This window comes from Gopherus evgoodei, chromosome 5 (genome assembly GCF_007399415.2).
Source record: "Gopherus evgoodei ecotype Sinaloan lineage chromosome 5, rGopEvg1_v1.p, whole genome shotgun sequence".
Classification (NCBI taxonomy): Eukaryota; Metazoa; Chordata; order Testudines; family Testudinidae; genus Gopherus; species Gopherus evgoodei.
This window is the reverse complement of record NC_044326.1, coordinates 58,655-85,848: the sequence shown is the minus strand read 5'-3', so window position 1 is coordinate 85,848 and position 27,194 is coordinate 58,655. Positions and strand designations below refer to the sequence as shown.

The 27,194-nt window shown below is 64.9% G+C and overlaps 2 protein-coding genes across 5 annotated transcripts in view; one reads left to right on the top strand and one right to left on the bottom strand.

The window, feature by feature from the left end:
• Positions 1–925: 925 nt before the first annotated feature.
• LOC115652217 (vegetative cell wall protein gp1-like) lies at positions 926–3,187 on the top strand. Its single transcript, XM_030563977.1, has 3 exons — positions 926–1,471; positions 1,849–2,006; positions 2,830–3,187. Exons 1-3 carry the CDS (start codon positions 1,168–1,170, stop codon positions 2,908–2,910), a joined length of 543 nt encoding a protein of 180 aa, XP_030419837.1. The 5' UTR covers positions 926–1,167; the 3' UTR covers positions 2,911–3,187.
• Positions 3,188–3,902: 715 nt separating this feature from the next.
• Positions 3,903–27,194, bottom strand: part of LOC115652206 (rhotekin-like) — a 40,141-nt gene continuing 16,849 nt past the window's right edge. The window contains exons 2-13 of one of the 4 annotated variants that reach the window (XM_030563957.1): positions 26,688–27,074; positions 14,977–15,176; positions 14,795–14,856; positions 12,100–12,153; positions 11,895–12,012; positions 10,630–10,854; positions 10,460–10,554; positions 10,182–10,288; positions 9,355–9,486; positions 6,886–7,051; positions 6,426–6,530; positions 3,903–5,156 (exon numbers count right to left, since the gene is read on the bottom strand). In XM_030563957.1, coding sequence (XP_030419817.1) covers positions 4,750–5,156; positions 6,426–6,530; positions 6,886–7,051; positions 9,355–9,486; positions 10,182–10,288; positions 10,460–10,554; positions 10,630–10,854; positions 11,895–12,012; positions 12,100–12,153; positions 14,795–14,856; positions 14,977–15,176; positions 26,688–26,792 — 1,776 coding nt within the window. In that variant the 5' untranslated portion in view covers positions 26,793–27,074 and the 3' untranslated portion in view covers positions 3,903–4,749. Of the gene's footprint in view, positions 5,157–5,993; positions 6,103–6,425; positions 6,531–6,885; positions 7,052–9,354; positions 9,487–10,181; positions 10,289–10,459; positions 10,555–10,629; positions 10,855–11,894; positions 12,013–12,099; positions 12,154–14,794; positions 14,857–14,976; positions 15,177–23,472; positions 23,785–26,687; positions 27,075–27,194 lie in introns of those variants that run through there. The other 3 variants (XM_030563958.1, XM_030563959.1, XM_030563956.1) reach the window with 3 other exon arrangements.

Here is a 27,194-nt window from a genome sequence, read left to right as displayed (position 1 = left end):
TTAAGCAGCTGCCGTGTTGCACCCAGAGGTGGCTGCATGGCAGTGGTGGGTGATGGTGCAGGAGGGGCAGTGGAAGCAGCTACTGACAGTCTCCTCTGTGCTTTCCCCCCAGGAGCACCCCACAGGCCCTACCTGCGCTACCAGCGCAGCCTGACGGAGTCTGCCTACATCTTCCGCCGGCCAGAGCCCCCCACTTCACCGGGTGACTTCCTCCCGGCCCCCTCCAGCCCTCGCCCCACTGAATCCAGCTCCAGCAGGGCTGCTCCTCCTGCCAGTCCATGCAGACCCACACCCGTGTCCCCCACCAGCCCGCCAGGGGCCCAACCCCTGCCCCCCACCAGCCCACGCGGGACAGGGCCCCTGTCCCCGACCAGCCTGCCCAGGGCCCAACCCCTGTCCCCCACCAGCCTGCATGGGACAGGGCCCCTGCCCCCCACCAGCCTGCGTGGGGCCCAACCCCTGCCCCTCACCAGCCCACGCAGGACAGGGCCCCTACTCCCAGCTATTCAGCCCAGGACCAAAGATTCATTCCACATCAGCCCAGATGGAACCATGACTCTGCCTCCCATCAGCCTGGCTGAACCTGGGTCTCCACCCCCTGTCCCCCATGCCAGAGCCAGGTCTCCAGCCCCTGCCAGCCCCCCACCCCCTCCCAGAGCCGGGTCTCCACCTCCTGCCCCCCTTGCCAGAGCCAGATCTCCATCCTCTCCCAGAGCTGGGTCTCCATCCTCTCCCAGAGCCGCGTCTCCACCCCCTGCCAGCCCCCCACCCCCTGCTACCCCTCCCAGAGCCGGGTCTCCACCTCCTGCCCCCCTTGCCAGAGCCGGATCTCCATCCTCTCCCAGAGCCGGGTCTCCATCCTCTCCCAGAGCCACGTCTCCACCCCCTGCCAGAGCCAGGTCTCCACCCCCTGCCAGCCCCCCACCCCCTGCTACCCCTCCCAGAGCTGGGTCTCCACCCTCTGCCAGCCCCCCAACTCCTCCCAGAGCTGGGTCTCCACCCCCTGTCAGCCCTCCACACACTGCCACCCCTCCCAGAGCTGGGTCTCCACCCCCTGCCAGCCCCCCAACCCCTCCCAGGGCTGGGTCTCCACTTCTTCATTCTCTACCCTCTGCCACCCCCCCTTCCCCAGTGTCTCTGAGCCAGCCCCCAGATACGTTTCTGCCCATGGAGGAGGATGCCCCTTGCTTGGGTCCCATATCATCCCAGGGCCCCACTGAGGGCTCCCTGCTGGCAGAGCTGGTGCCCACTGAGGGGCCCCATGGCAGTCTCCCAGATGTGCCAACTGGGCCCCTCGCTAACCCCACTAATCCATCATTGGCTGGAGGGGAGCCTGCTCAAAGCTGCCCAGTTCTCTCCAGCGCAGAGTCCTGCTCCCTGGAATCTCTGCCTCAGTCCGTGCCCCCGTGGCCCTGGCATCCTGGCCCCTCCACGGCTGCAGCCCCCATGCCTGGCGAGGACCCCATGGCAGGTGGGTGTTCGGGGCAGAATGGTGCTGTTGCACACACAGGGAACTGCTGGGCTGAGCCAGCACTGGGGTCACCTGGGCCGGCAGGTCTGCCCCCACCCCCCAGCACAACTTCCAGCAGGAAACCTCCCAGCGGGTCTGTCCCCCCCCTCGGCACAACCCCCAGCAGGAAACCCCCGTCTAGCATGGCCCCCCACAGCAAACCCCCCCCAGGGGGAGGGCAAGGCTGCTTGGCTGGGCTGTCACTCAGAGGCGTTCTGCTCTGGGGGGAGGCGGCGGGATTCCTGAATTGCCACCAGCCAGGCAGGCAGAGTGACGGAGCCCAGCAGCCCTCCACAGAGTGAGTGCCAGGCGCTCAGCCCTCATCCGTCTCCCTGTAGGTGGGGAGGCACCGCCGGAGCCCTCCCACAGGCCCTGCCTGGCGCCAGAGGCCAGCCTGGCGGAGCTCCTCCCGGAGTCAGGACACAACGGCATAGCAGGGCAGGAGGCCGGGAGGTGGCCAGAGCTCAGGGAGCTGGAGCTGGAGCCAGGAGAGAAGGTAATGGAGCCAAAACCTATAAGGACGTTTAATGTCGGGGCTGGCAAGGTCAGGACATGGGGCCTTTTCCCCCCCCAGGAGGCACCAACTACACTCTGCCCCAGGGCCCAGCCCAGCTGGCTCAATCGGGGGGGAGAATGGGGCCTTTCCCCTCTAGGGGGCGCTGGCTCCAATCTGCCCCAGGGCAGGGGACTGGCTGGATGGGGGGGGGGAAGAGAATGGGGCCTTTCCCCTCTATGGGGCACTGGCTCCAATCTGCGCGAGGGCTGGGGGCTGGCTGGATCAGGGGGTGGGGGAGAATGGGGCCTTTCCCTTCTAGGGGGCGCTGGCTCCAATCTGCCCGAGGGCTGGCTGGATCGGGAGGGGGGGGAGAATGGGGCCTTTCCCCTCTAGGGGCGAACTGGCTGCAATTGAGGCCCATGTCAGGAGCAGGTCCCATGTGGCGTCAGCTCAGGCTCCCATGGGCAGGTGCCCCCATTGCAGCCCCCCACCCCGACAGCTGTGCCAGGCTGCACAGGCCCTAGAGGCCAGAGTATCTGTCCCATGGGGGGCCAGTGGGAGCGCCCTGCCCCCCCCAGTGCCCCTCTCTTTCTGCAGGGCGCCCTGAGCAGTGGTGCCAAGCTCCAGCTGCAAGTGGCGTGGGATCCCCCAGCAGGTACTGCGGCTCTGGCCTCCCCCTCTGCCCCCCCCCACTTCGGGACTGCCCCAGCGAGCAGGGATGGGGCGGCCTGGCCAGGATGCCCTGCAGCGGGGGGGGGGAGGGAGGGCCGGGGGCGACTCCCCAGCAGTGGCACCTGTGGCTGAGCTGCCTCTCTCTCCGCAGGGGACACAGCCTGGGTCTCTCTGCAAGGCGGCGCTGGAGGAGGGGGAGACCGTTGAGGGCCCCTCCCTCCGTACTGCGTAGACAGCAGGGGCTGCCGGACCCCCGCACTCATCCTACCCACAGAGCCCGCGTGGGCTCGGCTTTATGACTGCAACGTGCCAGGGGGCTGCTTGGATTGCACCCCCCCGGGCCCTTCTAAGAACCAGCAATTCCCCCCTCCCCCCACTCTGGGGGTGCCTGCGCTCTGAACCCCCAGCACCTCGGTCTCTGCTCGCTGGGTGAGCCCCCGACCCACCATGTTACCCTGCAACCTGGGCCGTGGCCTCCACGGCCAAATAAAGGAGCTGTGGGAACTGGCCGTGGGTCTGGCTTCTCTGCCCCTCGCATAGCCCGTGGGACCCGGACTCATCCCCACCATGGGGCCCAAGGCCACTGAGCCAGCCAGGGGGGGCATGGCCCAGCCCAGCCCAGCCCTCCTGCTGGGAACGCCGCTCGCCCCTGCGCCCCCAGCTGTGGGCAAAGCAGCCCCCCCGTGTCCATTCTCACCAGGGCCGGGGGTGTGGGCCGGGTGTGAGGCACGTGGGGCCCAGTACCCAGGTTGGCCTCACAGGAAAGGGGGGGTTGGCTGGAGGCTATGGGGTGCTGAGCAGGGGGTGCCCCACCCCAACAGCAGAGAGTGGCCCAACCCCCCTGAGCTGTTTGGGGGGAAGGGGGTGGGGGGAGGGCTCCCTCATGGAGGGGGGCTGAGCTGCCTCCCTCCCCCAGCTAGCCGGACCCAGGGAGGGCAGGTTGGGCTGGGGGTGGGGGGCTCCCAGTGGCTCTGGGTCCCATGGGCCACTGGCTGCTTTTGACATCACAGCTGCCTGCAGGGCCCCAGCTCACAGGGGGGTGAGGCCAGCTGGGCCCAGAGAGCAAGCTGCCCCCACCAGGGATGGGGTGTGGGGGGGAAGAGGAGCCCACAGAACACAAAGCCCCAAATAGCAGGACTGTCCCTGTAAAACCAGGACATCTGATCACCCCAGCAGGGCCAGTCCCACCCCACTCCACCCCCCTGCCCCAAATCAGAGACTGGGAACATTAAATACATTTTAATGCATATTAATGAGGCGGCTGCAGCCTCACTTCCCTCCCCCAGACAGCCAGCCCCATGGGGGAGGGGCTGTGCACACGTCTGCAGGGGAGCTGGGCTGTTTTGGGCGGGCTGCAGCTGCATGGGCAGGGGCATGGAGCCAATTCCAGGCCCAGGGGCTGGTTAGCAAGGAGAAGCCGTTAGAGCTGGAATTAGGGAATCCCCAGGCCCATCTCCCTCCCCTTCAGTGTCACCTGTGCCAAAATAATTCCAGTTTTTCATCCCGAAGCCCCCCGGGTTCAGCCTTTGCTCTGAAGCCCGGCTGAGGACAGCTCAGCCGCTCGCCCCACACCATGGGCCCAAGAGCCCACAGGCTGCCCCGCTTCCTGTGCTGTGTCTGTCTGGGGCCAGAGGCAGCTCCCGGGGGAGGGATGAGTTCAGCACCTGTGGGGCAGGCCCTTGGCTCAGGGTTCAGCACAGCCGGGGGAGCAAGCAGACCCTGTGCCCTAGGCTGGGGGCAGGGACGGTTGTTCCTAACAGCCCTTCCCAGCAGATGCCAGGCAGCTCACAAGGGATGCCCCGGGTGGGGTCGAGGGGGCACAGGCCCCGGTGGGGTCCCTTGGCCCTGCGAGAGGGACGTCCCCAAGCGTGGGGGCTCAGCGGGAGGACGGGGTGGGGAGGTGCTGCTGCTCAGGATGGAGAACTGACACCGCGGCTCAGCCAACGCTGCTGCCGGAGCAGAGGTCCATGGGGCTGGCTGGGCCATGAGGGGGCCCCTGCCCAGGGCATCTTCCCCATCACCTCCAGTCCTGGTCAGGGTGCAGGTGCCGCCTCCGGGCACCCCCTGCTGCTCAGACCTGGGATTGCAGACAGCTGCGAGGATCCAGGGTGGGGCGAGTGGGGCAGCGGCCCTGGCGCTCTGACTCGGGGGTGGTGCTGCCGCTGCTGGAGGAGCTGGAGTGGGGGGGGCCGGCCAGCAGGCGCAGGGCGGTGGCGGGGCCCTTCCCAGCACGCCCCTTCAGCGTGCTGAGCCTGGCGTCCAGGGAGAGCGTGCGGGGCCGGCCCCACGGCGGGCGTGAGCGAGAGGGGCTGGCGCTGGCCGTCTCAGAAGTGATGCTGGCATGGGACGCGCTGAGCAGGGGCCCCTCAAAGAGAGACAGCCATGGGGGGCAGCCAAGGTCTGGCCGCAGCTCCAGGGCCGTCACCCGCCGCGCCAGGATGTCCGTCACGGCCTCAATGTCGTCCACAGGCTCAATAGCTATGGGGCAAGGAGGTGGGGATCAGGATAAATGTCTCCCAGAACCACCAGCTCACACCTGCCCCACTCCCTGCAGCACCCCCTGCTGGGAGAGACCTGGGCTGGAGTAGTGGAGAGCTCTCCCCCCGCCCAGCCAGTGCTCCTGCCCCATTCCCCCCCCCCCACAGCACCCCCTGCTGGGAAAAATGGGGGTTTTGGTAGCCGAGAGCTCCCCCCCAACCAGTGCTCCTCCCTGCCTCCCCCTCCCCCCACAGCACCCCCTGCTGGGGCTGGGGTAGCCGGGAGTTCCCCCCCAGCCAGTGCTCCTGCCCCACTCCCCCCCACAGCACCCCTTGCTGGAAGAGGCCAGGGCTGGAGTAGCTGGCAGCTCTCCCCAAAGCCAGGGCTCCTGCCCCACCCCACCCCCCAGAGCACCCCCTGCTGGGAGATGCTGGGGCTGCAGTAGCTGGGTGCTCCCCCTACAGCCAGGGCTCCTGCCCCACTCCACCCCCCAGAGCACCCCCTGCTGGGAGATGCTGGGGCTGCAGTAGCTGGGTGCTCCCCCTACAGCCAGGGCTCCTGCCCACTCCCCTCCCCCCACAGCGCCCCCTGCTGGGAGATGCTGGGGCTGCAGTAGCCCAGAAGCCCCGCCCTCCGACAGCACTCCTGCCCTGCTCCCTAGACATGACCCTGTCTGGTCACTGCCCCAGGGGGAGACGGGGTGTCCCTGAGGCAACAGGCATGTGGGGGTTTGTGGAGGGGGCACTGCAGACAAAGGCCATTGGAGCAAGGGCCCTGCTGGAGCCTGGGCCTGCCTGTGCCAGGCCAGCTCCATGCGCCCCCCGCCCCGTACGTCACCTGTCACTGTAATAGGAGGAGAGAAGCGCCCGAATCTCAGCGGAGACAGCGTTATCCTGGAGCAGGAGCCCCTCGCAGGCCGCGGGCGGCACCGCAGGGCCAGGGAGAGCTGGTGCCCGGGGGCAGCCCGGGGGGGGGGAAGAGGCAGAAGAAGGGAAGGGAGGGCAGCGCCAGGAGGGGAGAGAAAGGGGAGTGGTTACAGAAACATACACCCAGGGGTGTGAGTCAGACGGGCAGCGAGTGGGGGGGTCACCCCCCCAGCAGCTAGGTTAGCAGAGAGCAGGCAAGGGCCCTGCAGACAGGAAGCCAGGACAGACAGACAGTGCACAGACCCTGTGCCCAGGCCCCATGTCAGAGACAGCCTGCCCCCCAACGCTGGGCCCTCCCTGCCCATCCCCAGGACAGGGACCCCAGGAAGCCGCTTCCCCTTACCCATCTCATGGTACAGGGAGCCCTGCTTGGCCAGCAGGGCTGGGGGCTTGCGTGGGGATGGCACCTCGATCTTCATCAGCTCATCACAGCACTGCTTCCACTGGCCTGCAGGGAGGGGCGGGGCAGGGTCACTCCACAGCCCCCCAAGCAGCTGGGGGCGGGGGGGGGTGTACCCTGGAAATGCCAGCCGGGAAGGATGGACTTGCACTGCCCCCATGTGGCTGCTTTGTGTATTGACACCAGCTGCACTCCGACTGGCACAGCTGCCCGCCCCGGCTATGGCATGGCCTGACCGCACAGGATCAGCTGTTTGAGCTCAGAGCACAGCTCCAGCCCCACTCGCTGCTCTGCCCCCCAGTGGGCCTGGGCTCCCACTGGCTCCCGGGGTCTGGCCCAGAGTGCCCCCGGCCGGCCTCCGGCTGTACCCCCCCGGGGCTCCAGCTCTGCCCCACTCACTCACTCAAGTCGTAGAAGTGCTGCCAGAAGGCCTCCATCCAGCGCTGCGTGTCGGCCCGGCTCTCCGCCAGCAGCGTGTGCGTCACCTCCTCCCCCCCATAGCGGTTGGTCACCGACATGCTCTGCAGCTTGTTCCTGGGGTCCTTCTCCGTGGCCCGGATCCGCGTCTCCTGTCACAGCAGAGACCCCTGAGCCCAGCCCCCAGCTTCCCCCCCAACAGAGCCCAGCCCCCGGCCCGACACCTCCCCCTGCAGAGACCCCCCAGCCCAGCCCCCAGCTTCCCCCCCAACAGAGCCCAGCCCCCGGCCCGACACCTCCCCCTGCAGAGACCCCCCCATCCCAGCCCCCAGCTTCCCCCCCAACACAGCCCAGCCCCCAGCCCGACACCTCCCCCACAGAGACCCCCCAGCCCAGCCCCCAGCTTCCCGCCCCCCCGACACAGCCCAGCCCCCGACCCGACACCTCCCCCACAGAGACACCCCAGCCCAGCCCCCAGCTTCCCCCCCAACAGAGCCCAGCCCCAGACCCGACACCTCCCCCACAGAGACCCCCCCATCCCAGCCCCCAGCTTCCCCCCCAACAAGCCCAGCCCCCGGCCCGACACCTCCCCCAAAGAGACTCCCCAGCCCAGCCCCCAGCTTCCCGCCCCCCCGACACAGCCCAGCCCCCGACCCGACACCTCCCCCACAGAGACACCCCAGCCCAGCCCCCAGCTTCCCGCCCCCGACACAGCCCAGCCCCAGACCCGACACCTCCCCCACAGAGACCCCCCAGCCCAGCCCCCAGCTTCCCGCCCCCCAACACAGCACAGCCCCCGACCCGACACCTCCCCAACAGAGACCCCCCAGCCCAGCCCCCAGCTTCCCGCCCCCCCGACACAGCCCAGCCGCAGACCCGACACCTCCCCCACAGAGACCCCCCAGCCCAGCCCGCAGCTTGCCCCCCAACACAGCCCAGCCCCCGGCCTGACACCTCCCCCTGCAGAGACCCACCCATCCCAGCCCCCAGCTTCCCGCCCCCCCAACACAGCACAGCCCCCAACCCGACACCTCCCCCGCAGAGACCCCCCAGCCCAGCCCCCAGCTTCCCGCCCCCCCGACACAGCCCAGCCCCAGACCCGACACCTCACCCACAGAGACCCCCCAGCCCCCAGCTTCCCGCCCCCGACACAGCCCAGCCGCAGACCCGACACCTCCCCCGCAGAGACCCCCCAGCCCAGCCCCCAGCTCCCCCGACACAGCCCAGCCGCAGACCCGACACCTCCCCCACAGAGACCCCCCAGCCTAGCCTCCAGCTTCCCGCCCCCCCGACACAGCACAGCCCCCGACCCGACACCTCCCCCGCAGAGACCCCCCATCGCAGCCTCCAGCTTCCCCCCCCCAACACAGCCCAGCCCCAGGCCCGACATCTCCCTCGGCACAACCCCCCCCAGCCCAGCCCCCAGCTTCCCCCCTGACACAGCCCAGCCCCAGGCCCGACACCTCCCCCCACAGAGACCCCCCAGCCCAGCCCCCAGCTTCCCCCCCAACACAGCCCAGCCCCAGGTCCACCTCCCTCGCAGAGACCCATCGCAGCCTCCAGCTTCCCCCCCCCCACAGCCCAGCCCCAGGCCCGACACCTCCCCCCCCCACAGACCCCCCCCAGCCCAGCCCCCAGCTTCCCCCGACACAGCCCAGGCCCGACACCTCCCCCCCGCAGAGACCCCCTGTCACGGAGTGTGGGGAGTCCGGCCCTGCACCCCTCTTCCTGGGACCCACAGTGACTCTCGGCCAGCCAGTAAAACAGAAGGTTTATTGGACAACAGGAACACCGGTTACAGCAGAGCTTGCAGGCACAGTCAGGACCCCTCCACCGAGTCCTTCTGGGCTTTCAGGGTGCTTGGATCCTAGCTAGGATCCCCTGAATTCCGCCCACACAGCCCCAAGCCCAAACTCCAACTGCTTCCCTCCTGCCGCTCCCTTCCTTTGTCCCCTTCCCGGGCAAAGGTGTTGACCTTTCCCCTCCCTTACCTAGCTCAGGTTACAGGCCCTGGCATTGTCCATCCCTAAAGTCCTCCCCTGCTCTCCCACTCCCCACACAGACAGCCCCTACTGCATCACACCCCCCCAGCCCCAGCCCTGACACTTCCCCCTGCAGAGACCCCCAGCCCAGAGCCCAGCAACCAGCTTTCCCCCCTTCCCCAGCCCCGAGAGCTCCCTCGCTGAGCCCAGCCCAGCAGGGAATCCAACCCCAGCCCTCCAAGAAGCAGCCCAGGGCAGAGGCCCCCAGTTGCAGGGCGCCAGGCCCAGGGTGTGAGCTGGGACCTCGAGGGGCTGCACTGTATCCAGCCCCTCAGCAAGGGCGCGAGCCTCCGCAGACAAGAGGCTGGGACTAGGGACGCAGTGGGAGGTTGAGGAGGGGCTGCAGGGACCCACCCTGCCCCGATCCACCCTCAGTGCCCAGCGGCCCTGCTGCCCCTGCCCCCTCCACTCACCTTGTTGATGGCAATGGTGAGTGCCGGCTCCACCAGGGCCTCGGTGTCTTGGGGCCGGCGGTAGCAGAGGAGGTTGGAGCCCCGCAGCACGCAGAACAGCCGCACCCAGCTCTGCTGCTCGCCCACCTGCTGCTGCAGCCGACAGGCCAGGCCTGGGTTACTGCAGGGCAGGAACGTGCCCGCAAGGGGGAAAATGGGCTCATTCCCACCCCACGTCCAGCCCCGGTTGGCAGGGCCCCACCTGATGACTCCCAGCTTGCTTCACACTGGGCTGGCCCCCCGCACCGTCGCTGCCCACGTGGCCTCGGGTCTTTGGGACATGGAGACCCTCACACTACAGACTGCGCTGAGACCTGGCAAACTCAGTCACCCAGGGCTGGGAATGACCTCTGGTCACCCCGGAATTGCTGAGCTTCCAAGGCACGAGCCGATCCAGCATGAGCCCCTGCCTGGCCCAGGCTGAGTGCCCAGCCAGGGACACCGAGCTGGCTGGAGGGTGGGAGAGAAAGACGGCCTGGCTGGGTGTAAAGAGGCACGTGATAGGAAAATCCACCAGGGCCCTAAGGAACATGAGGCTGGAATGGGGAACTCAGAGGGGAGAGGCCCCATGTCCCATTCCCCTCCCCCCAGCCAGCCCGTCCCCGTCCAGGAGCCGGATCAGGCCTGGCACCCCCTAGCAGAGAGGGGCCCCGTGTCCCATTCCCCTCGCCCCAGCCAGCCCGTCCCCATCCAGGAGCCGGATCAGGCCTGGCACCCCCTAGCGGAGAGGGGCCCCGTGTCCAATGCCCTCCCCAGCACAGCCTCTCCAAGCTGGGATGCAAACTTACCTGCAATTTCAAGAAGCCGCACATCATCTGCTGGGCCATGCAGTTGGGCTGGGCAGCCAGGCGGCAGCACATGCTGCCATAGAGGGGCAGCCAGAAGGAGCTCTCCTCTGCGGGGGAGACGAGGCGTCAGCGGGGTTACGTGGGGCACTGTGGGGTGCAGCGAGGGGCCAAGCGGCCAGCAGAACTCTCTGCAGGTATCACCAGTACTGCCAACCCCATGCCCTGCCTCCCTGCTCCCCCACCCGCCATCCCGGCACCCGGCGTCCCTGCACCCTTACCATTGCTGGTGATGGCCAAGTCATGGGTACGGAAGCTGTCCTGAACCTCGGCCAGTGAGAGCACGGTATGGGCCAGCAGGTGGTACTTGGGGCCCCTGAAAGGGGGGAGAGGGGGTTAGGGTCCAGCGGGCCTCGGGGTGCATGGCAATGAAAGGGTGACGGGTACTCACGCCACGCTGGGGGCCGGCAGCAGGAGGGGGCTGCTCCCCCCATTACTCACGGGGCTCCCTGGGGCCCCGTCCAACGCCGCACGCAGCCGCTTCCCGGAGGAACGTCCCAGCGAGCTGCTCAGTTTGCTGGCCAGCTTCTTTGGGGTGCTACCAAGCGCAGAGTCCTCCTCCAGCCCTGCGCTGTACAGCTCCACCTTCAGCTCGAAGTCTGGGCCTGCCTCCGTGCTGCCGGGGACAGAGCAATCAGAGCCCGGCTACCGCCGGGAGGGAGCGCCAGGCCAGGCCACCCTGGCCTCTGCTAGCAGGGGCACGATCCCTGGGTGGGGGGCTCCCGCTTACTCCAGTCCCACCTCGCCCAGCAGGGGGCGCTGTGGGGGGGGGGGGGCAGGAGCCCTGGCTGTGGGGGGAGCTCCTGGCTACCCCAGTCCCACCTCTCCCAGCAGGGGGCGCTGTGGGGAGCGGGGCAGGAGCCCTGGCTGTGGGGGGAGCTCCTGGCTACCCCAGTCCCACCTCTCCCAGCAGGGGGCGCTGTGAGGAGCGGGGCAGGAGCCCTGGCTGTGGGGGGAGCTCCTGGCTACCCCAGTCCCACCTCTCCCAGCAGGGGGCGCTGTGGGGGTGGGGGGGCAGGAGCCCTGGCTGCGTGGGGAGCTCCGGGTTAGTCCAGCCCCGGCCTCTCCCAGCAGGGGGCGCTGTGGGGAGCGGGGCAGGAGCCCTGGCTGTGTGGGTAGCTCTGGGCTAGTCCAGCCCCGGCCTCTCCCAGCAGGGCGCGCTGTGGGGAGCGGGGCAGGAGCCCTGGCTGTGGGGGGAGCTCCTGGCTACCCCAGTCCCACCTCTCCCAGCAGGGGGCGCTGTGGGGAGCAGGGCAGGAGCCCTGGCTGTGGGGGGAGCTCCTGGCTACCCCAGTCCCACCTCTCCCAGCAGGGGGCGCTGTGGGGAGCAGGGCAGGAGCCCTGGCTGTGTGGGGAGCTCTGGGCTAGTCCAGCCCCGGCCTCTCCCAGCAGGGGGCGCTGTGGGGAGCGGGGCAGGAGCCCTGGCTGTGGGGGGAGCTCCGGGCTACCCCAGTCCCACCTCTCCCAGCAGGGGGTGCTGTGGGGAGTGGGGCAGGATCGCTGGCTGTGGGGACAGGCTCCCGGCTACCCCAACCTCTCCCAGCAGGGGGTGCTGTAAGGTGCAGGGAGGGGTGCTGGCTGTAGGGGTCCCTGGGAACATGCCCCCCTGGGGAGGGGTAGCTGCTGCACAGGGAAGCCCTGGGGCTGGTTACTCACAAGAGGACCCCGTTCTCAAAGCAGATGTCAGTGAGCGTCCGGTCCACCAGCACCATCTCGGTGTCATAGATCTCCACACCGAGCTGCAGCAGGCAGAACACGGCACAGCGATGCAGGTCTGGGCAGGAGGGAACACGCCAGCGTCAGAGAGAACCCCACCCCCTTCAGGGGGCCCGCAGGGCCCAGCCCCACCCCTCACACTCACCTCCCTTGTTTTTGAAATACTCCGTATCCTTCCACATCAAGGGGATCCGGAGATCTGGGGAGGGAGGAGAGATACCAGACAGCTGGGGGTGGCAACCAATGGGGGAAAGAGGCACCGAGTACGCATGGGGTGGGTGCAGGTGGGCACAGGGCAGATCTGAATCACAATACAGATTTGCTGGGTCTCTGAGTGACCCCCAGCCCCCAGGCTGAGCTGGGGGCAGCTCTCCCCGCCCCTCACTCCCAGCAGCTTCCTCCTCTTTCCGTCCTCTGCTGCTCTCCAGACCAAAGCCAGGAGCACCCTAAACGCCCCCCGAGATGCTGCCCACTCAGAAGTCACCCTGCCCGGCTCTCCCAGCTGGGCTTGAACTGATGAGGACAGGCAGACAGCGGGCACCGGTCTCCAGGGTTGGGACACACCATGGGCAGGCAGAGAGCGAGTGCTGGTCTGCAGGGTTGGGACACACCATGGGCAGGCAGAGAGCGACTGCTGGTCTGCAGGGGTGGGATACGGCCGTGGGGCAGGCAGAGAGCGGGCGCCGGTCTGCAGGACTGGGACACTCTATGGGCAGGCAGAAAGCGGGCGCCGGTCTGCAGGGCTGGGACACGCCGTGGGCAGGCAGAAAGCGGGCGCCGGTCTGCAGGACTGGGACACTCTATGGGCAGGCAGAAAGCGGGCGCCGGTCTGCAGGGCTGGGACACGTCGTGGGGCAGGCAGAGAGCGGGTGCCAGTCTGCAGGGTTGGGATGCGGCTGTAGGGCAGGCAGAGAGCGGGTGACGGTCTGCAGGGCTGGGACACACTACGGGCAGGCAGAAAGCGGGCGCCGGTCTGCAGGGCTGGGATGCGGCCGTGGGGGAAGGCAGAGAGCGGGCGCCGGTCTGCAGGGCTGGGACATGCCATGGGCAGGCAGAGAGCGGGCGCCGGTCTGCAGGGCTGGGATGCGGCTGTGGGGTAGGCAGAGAGCGGGCACCGGTCTGCAGGGTTGGGATGCGGCTGTGGGGCAGGCAGAGAGCGGGTGCCGGTCTGCAGGGCTGGGACACGCCGTGGGCAGGCAGAAAGCGGGCGCCGGTCTGCAGGACTGGGACACTCTATGGGCAGGCAGAAAGCGGGCGCCGGTCTGCAGGGCTGGGACACGTCGTGGGGCAGGCAGAGAGCGGGTGCCAGTCTGCAGGGTTGGGATGCGGCTGTAGGGCAGGCAGAGAGCGGGTGACGGTCTGCAGGGCTGGGACACACTACGGGCAGGCAGAAAGCGGGCGCCGGTCTGCAGGGCTGGGATGCGGCCGTGGGGGAAGGCAGAGAGCGGGCGCCGGTCTGCAGGGCTGGGACATGCCATGGGCAGGCAGAGAGCGGGCGCCGGTCTGCAGGGCTGGGATGCGGCTGTGGGGTAGGCAGAGAGCGGGCACCGGTCTGCAGGGTTGGGATGCGGCTGTGGGGCAGGCAGAGAGCGGGTGCCAGTCTGCAGGGCTGGGACACGCCGTGGGGCAGGCAGAGAGCGAGTGCCGGTCTGCAGGGCTGGGACACGCCTTGGGCAGGCAGAGAGTGGGCGCCGGTCTGCAGGGCTGGGACACGCCGTGGGGCAGGCAGAGAGCGGGCGCCGGTCTGCAGGGCTGGGACACGCCGTGGGGCAGGCAGAGAGCGGGCGCCGGTCTGCAGGGCTGGGACACGCCGTGGGGCAGGCAGAGAGCGGGCGCCGGTCTGCAGGGGTGGGATGCAGCCGTGCGGCAGGCAGAGAGCGGGCGCCGGTCTGCAGGGCTGGGACACGCCGTGGGGCAGGCAGAGAGCGGGTGCCGGTCTGCAGGGGTGGGATGCAGCCGTGCGGCAGGCAGAGAGCGAGCGCCGGTCTGCAGGGCTGGGACACGCCGTGGGGCAGGCAGAGAGCGGGCGCCGGTCTGCAGGGCTGGGACACACCGTGGGGCAGACAGAGAGCGGGCACCGGTCTGCAGGGCTGGGACACGCCGTGGGGCAGGCAGAGAGCGGGCGCCGGTCTGCAGGGCTGGGACACGCCGTGGGGCAGGCAGAGAGCGGGCGCCGGTCTGCAGGGCTGGGACACGCCGTGGGGCAGGCAGAGAGCGGGCGCCGGTCTGCAGGGGTGGGATGCAGCCGTGCGGCAGGCAGAGAGCGAGCGCCGGTCTGCAGGGCTGGGACACGCCGTGGGGCAGGCAGAGAGCGGGCGCCGGTCTGCAGGGCTGGGACACGCCGTGGGGCAGGCAGAGAGCGGGCACCGGTCTGCAGGGCTGGGACACGCCGTGGGGCAGGCAGAGAGCGGGCGCCGGTCTGCAGGGCTGGGACACGCCGTGGGGCAGGCAGAGAGCGGGCGCCGGTCTGCAGGGCTGGGACACGCCGTGGGGCAGGCAGAGAGCGGGTGCCAGTCTGCAGGGCTGGGACACGCCGTGGGGCAGGCAGAGAGCGGGCGCCGGTCTGCAGGGCTGGGACACGCCGTGGGGCAGGCAGAGAGCGGCCGCCAGGCCGTGGCGAGATTGGACCAGGACACCCTCACCCTGAGCTCAGCCGCAGCCTTGAGCTGCAGAGTCCCACAGGCCCGGTGTCCCCAGCAGACGTCCCAGCTCGGGGCCCCCAGCGGAGCTCCGGGAGCCGGCACCTCCCCAGCTCTGGCACTAATCACTCTGAGGAAGATTGGTCTCTTGTCCTTGCAGACCTGCTGCCCCCGCCCCAGGCGCACACCCACTCCCCTTACCTGACACGCAGACCTTCCCCCTGCAGGGTAAGCGATCGTCCATGGGGCCAGCGTCCGAGGGGCTGCAGAGGAAGCACAGAGCTGTGACCGACATCCTGTGCCGCACGTCTGCCCCACTCCCGCATCCCAGCTCCCCCCAGCCCCCGACCCCAGTTCCCTGTGCCCGGTCACGGGGTCCTCACCGCCGGACCGTCCTCTGCGCCACCTGCGCCTCCTTCATGCGCTGCAGCTCGGCCATGTAGGCCATGATGCGGCTGTTGCAGACCAGAAGGCTCTTGGTTGCCTCAAGCGCCTGCTCCCGCTGTGTGCAGGCTGCCAGCAGCTTGCAGGCACCTTCACGCATCCGGAGCTCATGGTCAATCTTCTTCTGGATGTCCGTGTCCTGGGGAGACGGGAGGGGTCAGTGGGGCTGAGGGCACTGGGGGCAGGGCCAGTGGGGCTATAGGCAGCAGGGGAGGTGGGGAGGGAGCAGTGGGGCTGGAGGCACTGGGGGCGGGGCCAGTGGGGCTATGGGCAGCAGGGGAGGTGGGGCGGGGTCAGTGGGGCTGGAGGTATGGGGAGTGGGGCCATAGGCACTGGGGGAGATGGGGCAGGGTCAGTGGGGCTGGGCACACAAGGATGAGACAACGGGGCTGGAGGCACCAGGGGGCAGGGCCAATGGGGCCGTGGGCACCGGGAAAGGTGGGGTGGGGCCAGGGAACCTGGGGGTACTGGGGGTGGGGCCAGTGGGGCTCTGGGCACCAGAGGCAGGGCCAAGGCTAATGGGGTCAGTGGGCACTGGAGGCAGGGGCAGTGGCGCTGTAGGCACTGGGGGGGGTTGGGGCATGAGTGGGCAAGGGCGGGGTAGGGCAACTGTGGGCACCATGGGGAGAGGAAGGGGTTGGGGAGAAGCATTAAGGGGGGTAAACGCAGAGCTGGCCCATATAGCACCTGGGGGGCCAGCCCCACAAAGGATAGGGAGGATTCTGGGGGTGCTTGGGGCTGAATCCCAGAACCCCCTAGCTGGGGTGGTGTCCCCCATGGGAGGGGCTGGGACACCTAGCCCTGGGGGTTGGGGAGCTGCAAGCCTCAAGGGGTATGGGTCACCCCGTCGATGGACCAGGACAGAGCCCAGGCTCTGCTGTGGGGTGTGCAGGAGGCTTGGGGTGGGACGTCAGCCAGAGGTGCCCCATGGCAGAGCAGCTCAGGGAGGGGCTGTGCACGGAGACAGGGGCATGGCTGGCACAATGGGGTGCCTTGGGGGATTCAGGAGGGCACAGACCCTGCCCACACAGAGACAGCAGTACAGGGCCCCCTGGCCCTGCTGCCCCATGAGGAGCTGAGCGACAGGCCCAGTCCCAGGCCACCTGGGCACACAACAGGTCCCTGGCCACCCGGGGAGCCAGCCTGGGGCACCTCAGTCACAGGGGCAGGTGTGGGGAGGGCACAGAGGGTCTGGAGCTGCAGCCATGTCAGAGCGAGGGGGAATCCACACCCAGGCTCCAGGGCCCTGGGTTCAGGAAGGAATCCAGCCCTTCTCCCAGGCTAGCTGGCCAGGTACCAGCTAAACTCCCACTGGAGCAGAGGCAGGGAGATCCCAGGGAAGGCAGCCCTAGGGAAAGGGCAGGGCCCAGCATCCAAGGGCGGAGCTGCAGGTCCCAGGGGGAAGCCACAGGCTCCTGGGAACCAGCACAAGGGCTGGGAGGTGGGAAGCGGCTTCAGGAAGCAGCCCCAGGAGCCGCCTTGGCTGCTGAGCCCAGGCTGCCTGGGCCAAACCCGGAGCAGGGGGTGGGCCTGGGCCCCCTCCCAGCATGACGGCGGCAAAGAAACCAGGGACTTCCCTACACCGCCCCCCTCCCCAAAATTTCCCCAATCCCAGTTCTGTGAACTAGTTACATGCAGTGTTGCCAATATAGTGATTGTTTGGAAATTTGAATAGAAATTGAAACATTAATACACATGTTAAAAGCATATAAAGTGTATCATAAAATACGTGTATCTGAAAAAGTATCATCGATTTGAAAAGTCTGAACATAGACTAGCTTCCTTAAACAGCTGTTTTTTATGACAATGTCAGTGCATTCATTTCAGTGATGTTGGCCAACCTAATAATTTCGAACCATGATTTGTAAGCAAAGTCTCAATGAGCTCTCCCTGGCAGCTAGTGATGAGTGGGAACTGGGGGGAAAGGCTTCAGGACCAGATTGTATTTACATTCATCTGGGGGGGAATTAAATGTTATTTTTATTGTATGAGTAAAGGGCAGTAGACCTGTACTTAGCTCGTGCTGACTGAGGGCATTGAGAGAGGGTGGGGCCAGGTGTTTTGCTTGATGGTCTGCCTGAGTCCCAAGTACTATTTGACCTGCCCCTCTCCACTGTTTAAAGACAGAGCTGATTAGGCTCCATAGAATCTTTTGTTCTGTTAAAAGGCCAGTGCAGCTGAAATCACTGACAATCAGGTCTAAGTGCGTAGTCCTGCTGTGAGGACAGCGTTCCTGTGGAAGAGACAGCCCAGGCTGCACTAGCAGCACAGTTCTCCCATTGAGAGCGGGTGGAACCTCAAGAGACCAACTCGCAGAGGTCACAGTGGCAGGTGGGAGCAGAAGGTGATGGCACAGGGCCATTGGCAACAGAGTGATGGAGTGAACGTTTGCACAATGAACAGTGGCCAGAGTGAACAGTGAGCAGCTGGAGGAACGAGCAAGGTGCCTTCTTGGCCCTCACATGGGAGGTGAACTCATGTGAAAACACCTCTGAACTCTTGAGTCTCCACTGACCAAGGACAGCACCGGTGAGTGTTAATGGGGCTGTTAAGAATGCTGGAGACAGTTCATGCGAACAAACATGGCTGTGGCATCGTACTTTCTATTTAAGCAAGAGATACCACACACTAGAAACTGGAGGCCAACGTTAAGGGCATTGTCACTTGTTCATCCTGAAGCTGAACACTGACCAGCAAATGCTCACTGTCTTTCTGCAAGAAACTCAACTGACTGGCTAGAAGCATGCGGTGCAAGAGTGAAAGACTCAGCAGCTGAAAAAGTGAAGAACTCTCTTACCACATTCAAAAAATTCACATACACGAATGCACCAGTGCAGCTGGGCATCAAGTATTAAGTCATTGTGTACGTTATCTTGGTGTCAGGGGTAGGCCAGTAGGTGCATTTCTAGACGTTCAAGTTATAGAAGACACATCGGCTGCATCTGTGACAAGCCACATCTTAGAAGAGTTAAATGCTTGTCAGTTGGACCCCAAACAGCTGGCTACTTGTGCGTTTGATGGAGCTGAAAACTCCTCTGGAAGACATGGTGGAGCACAAGCTTTGCTCAGAGAAAAGTGTAACCCTAATCTCTCCTACACGCACTGCAGAGGCCATCTACTCCAGCTAATGCTAGTACGAGCTGCAGACTCTTCAAAAGACATTTTAAAAGCTATACATTCAATGTCATTATATTCTTTTTTCAGCAAGAGTCCAAAAGGACTGAATATCTTGGAAAATATAGAAGATATACTGGGACTGAAGTTCAAATTTGTCCAACCTGGGAAAACCCGCTGGCTTTCTCATGAGTGATCCTTGGCTGTTGTCTTAAAATTACTCCAGCCGGGGGAAGGATGGCTCTGTGGTTTGAGCATTGGCCTGTTAAACCCAGGGTTGTGAGCTCAATCCTTGAGGGGGCCATTTAGGGATCTGGGGCAAAAATCTGTCTGGGGATTGGTCCTGCTTTGAGCAGGGGGTTGGACTAGATACCTCCTGAGGTCCCTTCCAACCCTGATATTCTATGATTCTACTGGCTTTGGAAAATATCTACCAAGATGAGATGGATCTAAGTAATGAGGCTGGTAGATTACTTTTGCTACTACGCTCAGAGAATATTGCCATTCTCTCTCTTGTAAAGGGGGAGGGATGGCTCGGTGGTTTGAGCACTGGCCTGCTAAACCCAGGATTGTAAATTCAATCCTTGAGGGGCCACTTACGAATATGGGGCAAAAACCTGTCTGGGGATTGGTCCTGCTTTGAGCAGGGGCTTGGACTAGATGACCTCCTGAGGTCCCGTCCAACCCTGAGATTCTATGAAGTTTACTGTTGAAACCACGTGGGTCATTAAACAATGCCATCCAGGCATCCACTACAACAGTAGGAGATCTCTGTCCAGCAATAGAAGCTACATGTGGATCAACCAGAGAGCTATCCGTTGAACAAGTACTGGAAGAAGCAACGACTTCAGTCCAGAAGTTGACTAATGAAGGCATTTATACTGAATCCTTACATGAAGAGGACAGGAGGTGTTTGTTAAGACAACTGAAAAAGTACCCAGACTTGATTCTCACAAATCTACAACAGCGACTTCTAGATTCTACTCAACCGCTATGTAGTTTTTACCGATGCCTGTCATATAAAACACCAAGAGTTGAGTGGAGTGAGACACTACCAGCAATGGGGCTGCCATGTGATCAGGACAGAATAGAGAATTTGAACACAGAGTGGAATATCATATGACAAATGAATGAAGATTTGACTTCAACTTATTTTTTTATCATCACTAGTGGCTCGACCCAATCTCTGTGTTCTGTTTCCTGGGATGAAAGAAGTAGGAATTCATCTCTTGCTACTCCAGTCACGACAGCTACAGTTGAGCGTTCTTTTACCTCATTGAACAGAATTTTGTGTTCGGAAAGAAGTCGCCTTCTGCCTGATCACGTGAATGAACCAATGAGCATATCAGCTGAAGGAATGGAAGTACCGGAGACACAAGAAGCCACCAAAGATGAATGCATTGCATTCAAGAACTTCATTAACAGAGTTGTGCAAAATTATAACAAGAAACATATAGACGTCGTGCTCCACAGAAGGCTTGAATAGCCACCATTAATTTGTGTGAGGATTTTAAAACATGATTTAAATCTAATAAAATGGTCATGAAACATTTTTCAGTTTTTACTATGGTGCCATACAACCCCCCTTCACCCTCACGGGTCTCAGCTCTCATCAGCCCTGACACACACACACACACACACACACACACACACACACACACACACACACACACACACACACACACACACACACACACACACACACACACACACAAAATTCCTGGGGAAAACAGTGGTAGAAACCCCCAACTCAAGGACTGCTGAGCCCAGGGCAGGGCTGAGGAGCGGCCCAAGGGGGCGACATTGGGACTCATTACCTGGTAGGGATCTGGCCTAGGGGCCATGGCAGGGCCAGAGCTGAGCAGCAGGGATGCTAGAGGAGATGCTGGCGGCATAGTGTGACAAAGTGGGGGGTTTTCTTGGTTTTTCCGTGTTTTCAAGTGGGTTGCATGCAGAGGGAGTGGGACTCAGTGTCCCCGGGTGTTACTGGTTTAATGAGGTGTGGGGAGAGGGAGTTTGCTGGGACACAGGACCGGAGAGGGAACTTGGGACCCCAGCCAATGGCCTGGAGAATGGAGACCCCAGCGACTGGTGACCTAACGACCCGGAGACCCAGCTCAGGAGTCGCAGCCAGTTCTGGCCAGTGGGAGGACAATGGGCTACGGAGAGAGGACCCCGGTGACCTGACCAGCCGGTTCCAGCCAGAGGACAGAAGAGGGGAGAGGAGACCCAGGTGACCCTGTTTACCAAGACTGAAGACAATGGACAGAGGGGGCTTGGGGCCGAGGGTATCAGATGCCCAGCTGGGAAGCAGGGTGGCTCAGGGCTGGAGAGGGGGAGCAGGCACAGCCCACCTGGCTGCAGGGGGACTGGGATAGGCTGGGCTGAGGGAGGCCAGGCCTGAGGCCCTGAGAGTTTCCTGTGCTGGGTTCAAATGCTCGATAAACCCTCCTATGTTTCACTGGCTGGAAATCGCTCCAGTCTAGAGAACTGGGGGGGGGGGAATATTCCCTCGGGGGGGGCCGGGGGGCCCAGAGCACGTGGACTCCTTGAGGGGGACCACGGCAGAGAGGGGTGTGCTAAGGCTCAGAGAGGTGCGGCTCCAGGAGGTGGAGGGGCCTGACCCCGCAAGAGAGTGGACCCCTGAGAAGGGCTGTCGCACTGAAGGGGATTCCCCCCACGGACCGCATGGGGCCACAAGTGGGCGCAACCTGTGGGTCCATGACACATAGTTTCCAAGGCCAGGAGGGACCCTCGTGCTCACCAGTCTGACCCCACAAACAGCCCAGGCCTGACACCTGCCCCCACTCAGCCCTGCAGCAGAGTGGTTAGAAAATCGGCCAGTTTGGACAGAGAAATGGCCAGGGATGGAGAATCCCCCGGGGCCCCTTGGGATACAGGACCAAGGGCTCATCCCTCACACCATTGCAAATGGAGCCCTTCTTGCCAGGCTGAATTTCTCTGGCTTCAACTCCCAGCCCTTGCAGCATGTTTGCCCCTCCTCTGCTGAGATGTGTCCCCAGGCAGGTACCTACAGACGGATCAGGTCACCCCCGAGCCTGCTCTCCGGGACGCCAACTCGACCGAGCTCTCAGAGTCTCTCACTATGTGGCCGGTGTCTAACCCTACAGTCATTCCCAGGGCTCCTCTCTGACCCCTCCCCAAGGTATCAACCTCCTTCCTGAACTGGGGGCACAGGCCTGCACCATGTCGCCTCATGACCTGACCCCGGGGGCACTACAGCGGGGCGTGGCCCCAGGCAGCAGCAGGGCATGCTGGGCCTGGGCCATTGGGGGGGACTATGGGACTGGGGGGCCATTGGTCCCACCACAGGGGCGAGACTAGGAGAGCCCACTCGGCCGATGTTCCTGCACATGCCCCGCCCAGCCCCCATAAGTGGCAATGGGGGAGCCACCTGCACAGCCCCCATGGCCCTACATCCTGCAGCCATCTGTAGGTGGGGCCTGGCAGATGCCCGCTTTCCACTGGAAGCGACATAGCCCAGACCTTGCCCTGTGCCAGGCAGGCAACCAGACCCTGCCCACACCTGCAATCTCACAGGACGGGACAGAACCCGGGAGGGGCGCATGCGACCAACCCAGCGCCCAGACGAGACACAGCGCCCCCCCTCCCCCACCAACACACACACACTCACCCCAAGCCCACCAGGTCCTGGGCACCCCCGAGCCAAACACAGCAGGCCACAGGCCCCCACCCCAGCCAGCACCAAACGCTGTCCACCAGCGGAGTTGTGTATGTGTGTGGGGGGGGTGGGGGGGAGCGATTTCCTTCTTCACAAATCTCGTGCAGCCGTCAGGAAATAAGCACTGGTTGCTAAGCCACTGTCCATCTGTCCCTCATTTCCCAGTCCCCTGCCAGCCCCCAGCACAGCTGGGAAATGCAGCAACCCTGGGCCAGAGACAGGATCGGGGCCAGAGGTCCCATCTGCGTCTCCCCCGTTTCATAAGTCACTGGGGAAGAGGGCCAGGGTGGGGGGAGTCTGTAGGGCTGGAAGCGAGTCTAGACACTCCCCAGTTCCAGGTCACTGAGCACTCCCACCCCATGACCCAGCACCCCACAGCGGCCCCAGTTTCAACAGGGTAACACCAGCTGCCCCTGAAGCGTCACAAGTCCCATGGATTGAAGACCAGAGTCCCCAGAGCACCCCCCAGACAGACACTCCCCCCAGCGCACTCCAGGCCTGCAGAGAACGGCTGCACAATTGCTCCCCAGAGGCTGCGCTGCCCTGATGAGAAACCAGCCCAGACACGCCCGGCACGGCACGATGCAGCGACGTCTGCCCGAGCTGCCCCATTCCCCTCCCCAGGTGTTCGCTCTGAACCCGTGTGAACACTTCCAGTACCAACCCCTTCAGAGACCGCCCAGCTCCCTGTGAGCGCAGTGCTGGATGGAGAGGGGGCTGTGAGGCCGCCAGCTGCTCTCACCGTTTTCGGTGGAGGGATGAGGAATTCAGGCTCCTAGATTTAAATTCCCCCCATCTCTGTCGAAGAGGGGAGGAGAAAATCAGCCCCCGCCTGGAGCCCTGGGTGGGCCGTGGGGGGGGGCTGCACATTGGCTTGAGCCTCCTCCCTGCTTCACAGGGCACGGCTGCAACCCCCCACAGGGCAACGCTGCCCCTCACCGTTCCTGCTGGGCAAGACACTCCCGCCCGCCTGCGCACACGTGCCCATCACCACGCAGCGCTCCAGGCACTGCACCCTCACGCACAGCAGCAGCGCGCCAGATGCTGAAAGGAGCCCAGCCCGCCAGCAGGCAGGACAGGCCCCCTCCTTGCCCATGGGGACTGCCCTGCTGCCAGCTGTGCCAACTCTCACCACACGCCAGGGGTGGGCCCAGGGAGGTGTCTGCTCCAGCCCCGGCCTGGGGAGATGCCCGGAGAAGTGCCCAGACTCCAGCCAGGGGTGATTCCCAGACTGCCAGGGATGGGCACAGGCTGAGCAGGCCCCTGGAGGAGATGCAGGGATGGCCCCAGGCCAGGAACAGCCCCTGGGGTCCAGCCTCAGTCAGGGCAGAACTGTTTCCCCACCTCTGAGGCACTGAACCCTCCATGCTGGGGCAGGCGCAGAGCCTGGCTGACCCTCCTCCAGGCTGCAGCATGGCTGGGGGTGGAGCAGCGTCCCCCACCCCCACCCCAAGGAGCCTGCAGGTGCATTTGTGCCTGAGTCCCGTGTCTCCCTGGCATTGCCTGATCCCCTCGCCAACCTGGTCTGGCTCTCTCATCCCCCCGCAGCTTGCCCCCCTAGCCCTGCTCCCTCCCTGTAGCGTCTCAGCGGGCGCCCCCAGGTCTCCCTGGCACTCACTTTGCCGATCCTGCAGCTGTCCATGCTGGGAGCTCCCGGCTGCCTGCGGGCTCCCCCTCCTAGCTGCGTGCCCCCAGCATGGCAGCGCCCCGGCCCATTGCCCCCAGCCTGCACACGGCTCCAGGAGATCTGCAGCGCTGGCCTGGCGGCTGACGAAGGGCTAGGGAGAGCTGAGCAGTGCAATGCCAAGCTCCCTGCGGAGCCGGCGCTGGGCACAAGGGAGGGAGGGGGCCGGGGAGCCAGCAGGGGAAGGGGGAGCAGCAGGAGCTGTTTCCCGGTAGCTCCAAGGCTGAGCCGGCAGCTCCAGCAATTCACACCATGGAGAGCGCGGAGGAAACGGTGACATCACCAACTGGCTATAAATAGCATGGGGGGGGGAAGACAGCTGCACGGCGAGGGGGATGGACAGCTGCCTCCTTTCCCAGGTAGGGGGTGGCACAGCTGCAGCCACCAGGGTGAAGCCAAGAGGGGGCAGCCGCTGCCTCCCACCCCCAACTCAGGAGCAAGTGATGGGGGGCCTGAGGCACCCCAAGGGGCATGGGCAGAGGGAGCCTGGCACCCCACCCTGGTCACAGGGAGCACCCACTGGATGGGCTCACCTTGGAGGTGGGGCCCCAAGACAAACAGAGGGTGTCCAGGGTACGGTTCCCCCCACCCTGAGAGGCAGGGCAGTGCTGGCAGGTCTGGCCCTACTCTGGGAGGGAGGGCCAGGTGACGGTGTGGGGAAGGGTACAGGAGGGCAGGGTGGGGGTGGGTCTCCCCCAGCTATGGGGGGCATGGCCCCTTGTGGGGCTGGAGCAGGTCCCCACCCGTTGGCGCCGGCTAAGCCAGTTGCGTTTGGTCTCATGCTGCCTGGGGGCTAGAGGTGATTAACAGACGATTTGCTAATAGGATTGCTCGGTAAATCCCAGAGGGGGGAGTTGGAGCTGGACAGACATTAGGTTTCCCCCTGGCCAGGACAGCTCAGCAGGGGGTGCTCTCCCCCTGCAGGGCTGGATGGCCACAGGTTCAAATCCTCCCTTGGCAGGATCCTGACTCAGAAATGACCCCCTACCACCCCCACCACAGGGCTGGGGCAGGACACAGACACCAAATCGCAGGCCTGGAGTGAATGCCTGGCCAAGGGCACCCAGGGGCTCCCCAAAGGCAGGGACCTGGGAGGTAACACCCAGCCCCTGTCTGCTGGCCAGGGAGGGGCTCTTTACTCTACACCCCTGGCCTGGGGATCCCCAGCACCCCAGCAAGGGAAGAGCAGAGCGGATGGAGAGCCCAGGGCAGGGGGAGGAGATGCTGCAGAGACGGTGGCATGTGGACAGAAGGCCAGGGAGAGGTGAAAGAGCAGGGCAAGAGGGGCCTATACTCAGAGATCCCTGCAGTGCTGGGAGGAGGAGAGGGGGCTGGATGTCCATGGGGCTGGGAAGCAGAGGATAACGGGGAGGGGGGTCTGGCTCACAGGAAGCATTACACTAATCTGCTGCACCAGGAGGGGAAAGACCCAGCCCTGAGGAGGGGCAGCAGCACCTGGCCGGGAGCGGCTCAGCCCTGGGAACCGGAAGACGCCTTTGGGGGCAGGGGCACTTGGCACTAACTGAGGGGTTGCGTCCCCTGCAGGCAGAGTGGGGGCCCACCTCCTTACCCTGCAGTGGAGACTGCCCCAGGCACACAGCTCCTGAGCGCACCCGGCTCACGTCTCCTCCCTCCACTGCGCCCCCACTGCCCAGGCGCCCCCCGCCCACTCTCCTGGATCCCTGGGCACCCCACTGGCTCACACACGCCCACGGCAGCCACCCTGTTTGCAGGCACAGCAGCAACCAACGATGTGGAAATCAGCTACTGTCTGCTGTCCGCTGAGTAAAAGCAGCTTGGAGAGCCCGCAGCCAGGACCCCCTCCCCCAGCCTGCAGGCGGAGAGAAGGGAGTCCTCACAGCACCAGCCCCTGGCTGCCAGTGCCCCCCACCCAGCAATGGGCACAGAGGGGAAAGGACGAGCCCCGGGCATGGCAGATCTGGAAAATGAACCGAGTCCTGGCTTCCAGCACCCCACCAACCCTCCAGATCCCACTCCTCTCCCAGAGCCGGGGACAGAACCCAGAAGTCCTGGCTCCCAGCTCCAACCCATCAGACCCCACTCCCCTCCCAGAGCCAGGCTCCCAGCCCCCCTGCTCTGACCCACCAGACCCCACTCCCCTCCCAGAGCCAGAAAATGATCCCAGGGGCTGGGTTTGCCCGAGAGCAGGAAGCTGGTGAGCAAAGCCTGCTGCAGCAGCTTCCTGGCAGTATGGAGGGCGAGGGCCAGCCCCCAACCTGTCCGCATGCTCCGTGCCGCTGACCAGCTAAGGGATGCCTGGACACAACCCGGGTGCGGTCCCCCTTGGCTCTGTGCTCTCCCTAGGGCTAGAGTAACAAGGGCCAGACTACAGCTCCCAGCATGCACGGCTCAGGCCACGTGGCTGGCTGGAAAACTGGGTCTCCTCACGGGAGCAGACAGATTCGGGTGCATGCTCTGCCCAGGGGCACACACTGCCAGCCTGGTCTTTGCCATCAGAGTCTGAGCCCGTCCCCTGCACCAGGCCCCCCCAAGGCACCATCCACACACGAGCCCCCCGCCAGCCCTGCACACCGGAACTGATGTGAGTCCCTGCCAGGCTGCCCCATTGGGCCAGGCTGCACGCGCTGCCCCACAGAGCCCGATATACGTAGGAGCCCACACAGCGCCCTGGACCCATGCCAGCCTGTTTCACCCGAGCCAGGATGCCATACACATTCCAAGCGCAGGGCCCCCGCCCACAGGGAGAGTCATGCTGCACGCTGACTGGGTGGTGGGAGTCAGGGTGTCAGAACCCAGGAGTCTGGGCTCCCAGACCACTGTTCATCACCTGACTGGGATCCCTCAGCACAACCATTCTGCTCCAGCACCGGCCCGAGGCACCTGCTGCCTGCAGCCCCGGGGGGCGGGACGCTGCCCCCAGCAGAGCTACCACCAGCCAAGCACCCCAGGCACTTCAATGTCCCAGCAGCCCCTTCAATGCCCGACAGCCCCAGGCCAGGGGTAACCATGTGGTCTTGGCACCGACGGGCCATCGGGATCCCAGGATGGGCACCCTCCCTGGTACTGCGCATGCTCTGCCATGGTGAGTGCCAGGGTGAAGTGTAGGAGCCCCCCAGCGCAGGCTGGGCACTGCAGGACGCCTGGCAGGGGCACCGCGGGAGCCGTACCTGCAGGCTGAGCGCGATCTGCCGGATGTACAGCATGTTGAGGTCCTCCAGAATTCGAAGCCTGTCCTGCATCTCTGCAAACCTGTCCCTCGCCGCCATGTCCATGGAACCAGTTACACCCCCGGCCCGGCCCAGTCACTGGCAGCCCCGGGGCCCCTGCACGCCAGGGCACAGCCAATGCCCATGTCCACCCCGCCTGGAGGGCCAGTGCAAGGTGCCGGTGAGCAGTGCCCCGAACTCTGCTCCGCTCTGGCTGAGCACCCCAGGACAGGGCTCCCCGATCTCGCCTGGAGCAGGCGGGTATGTGGGGCAGGCTCTCTGCCTCGTGTTCCCCCTGCCCCCGGCTGTCTCCGTCAGCGGATTCCCAACCACCAGCCACGGGCCCAGCTGTGAAGAGAAAAGGCCCATTCATCCCAGCCCCAGTAATGCGCATTTCCCTCCCACAGAACAAGAAGCCAGTGTGCAGGGGCCAGGGCAGCACCCCCCACTCACAGCTCAGTGTCGGGG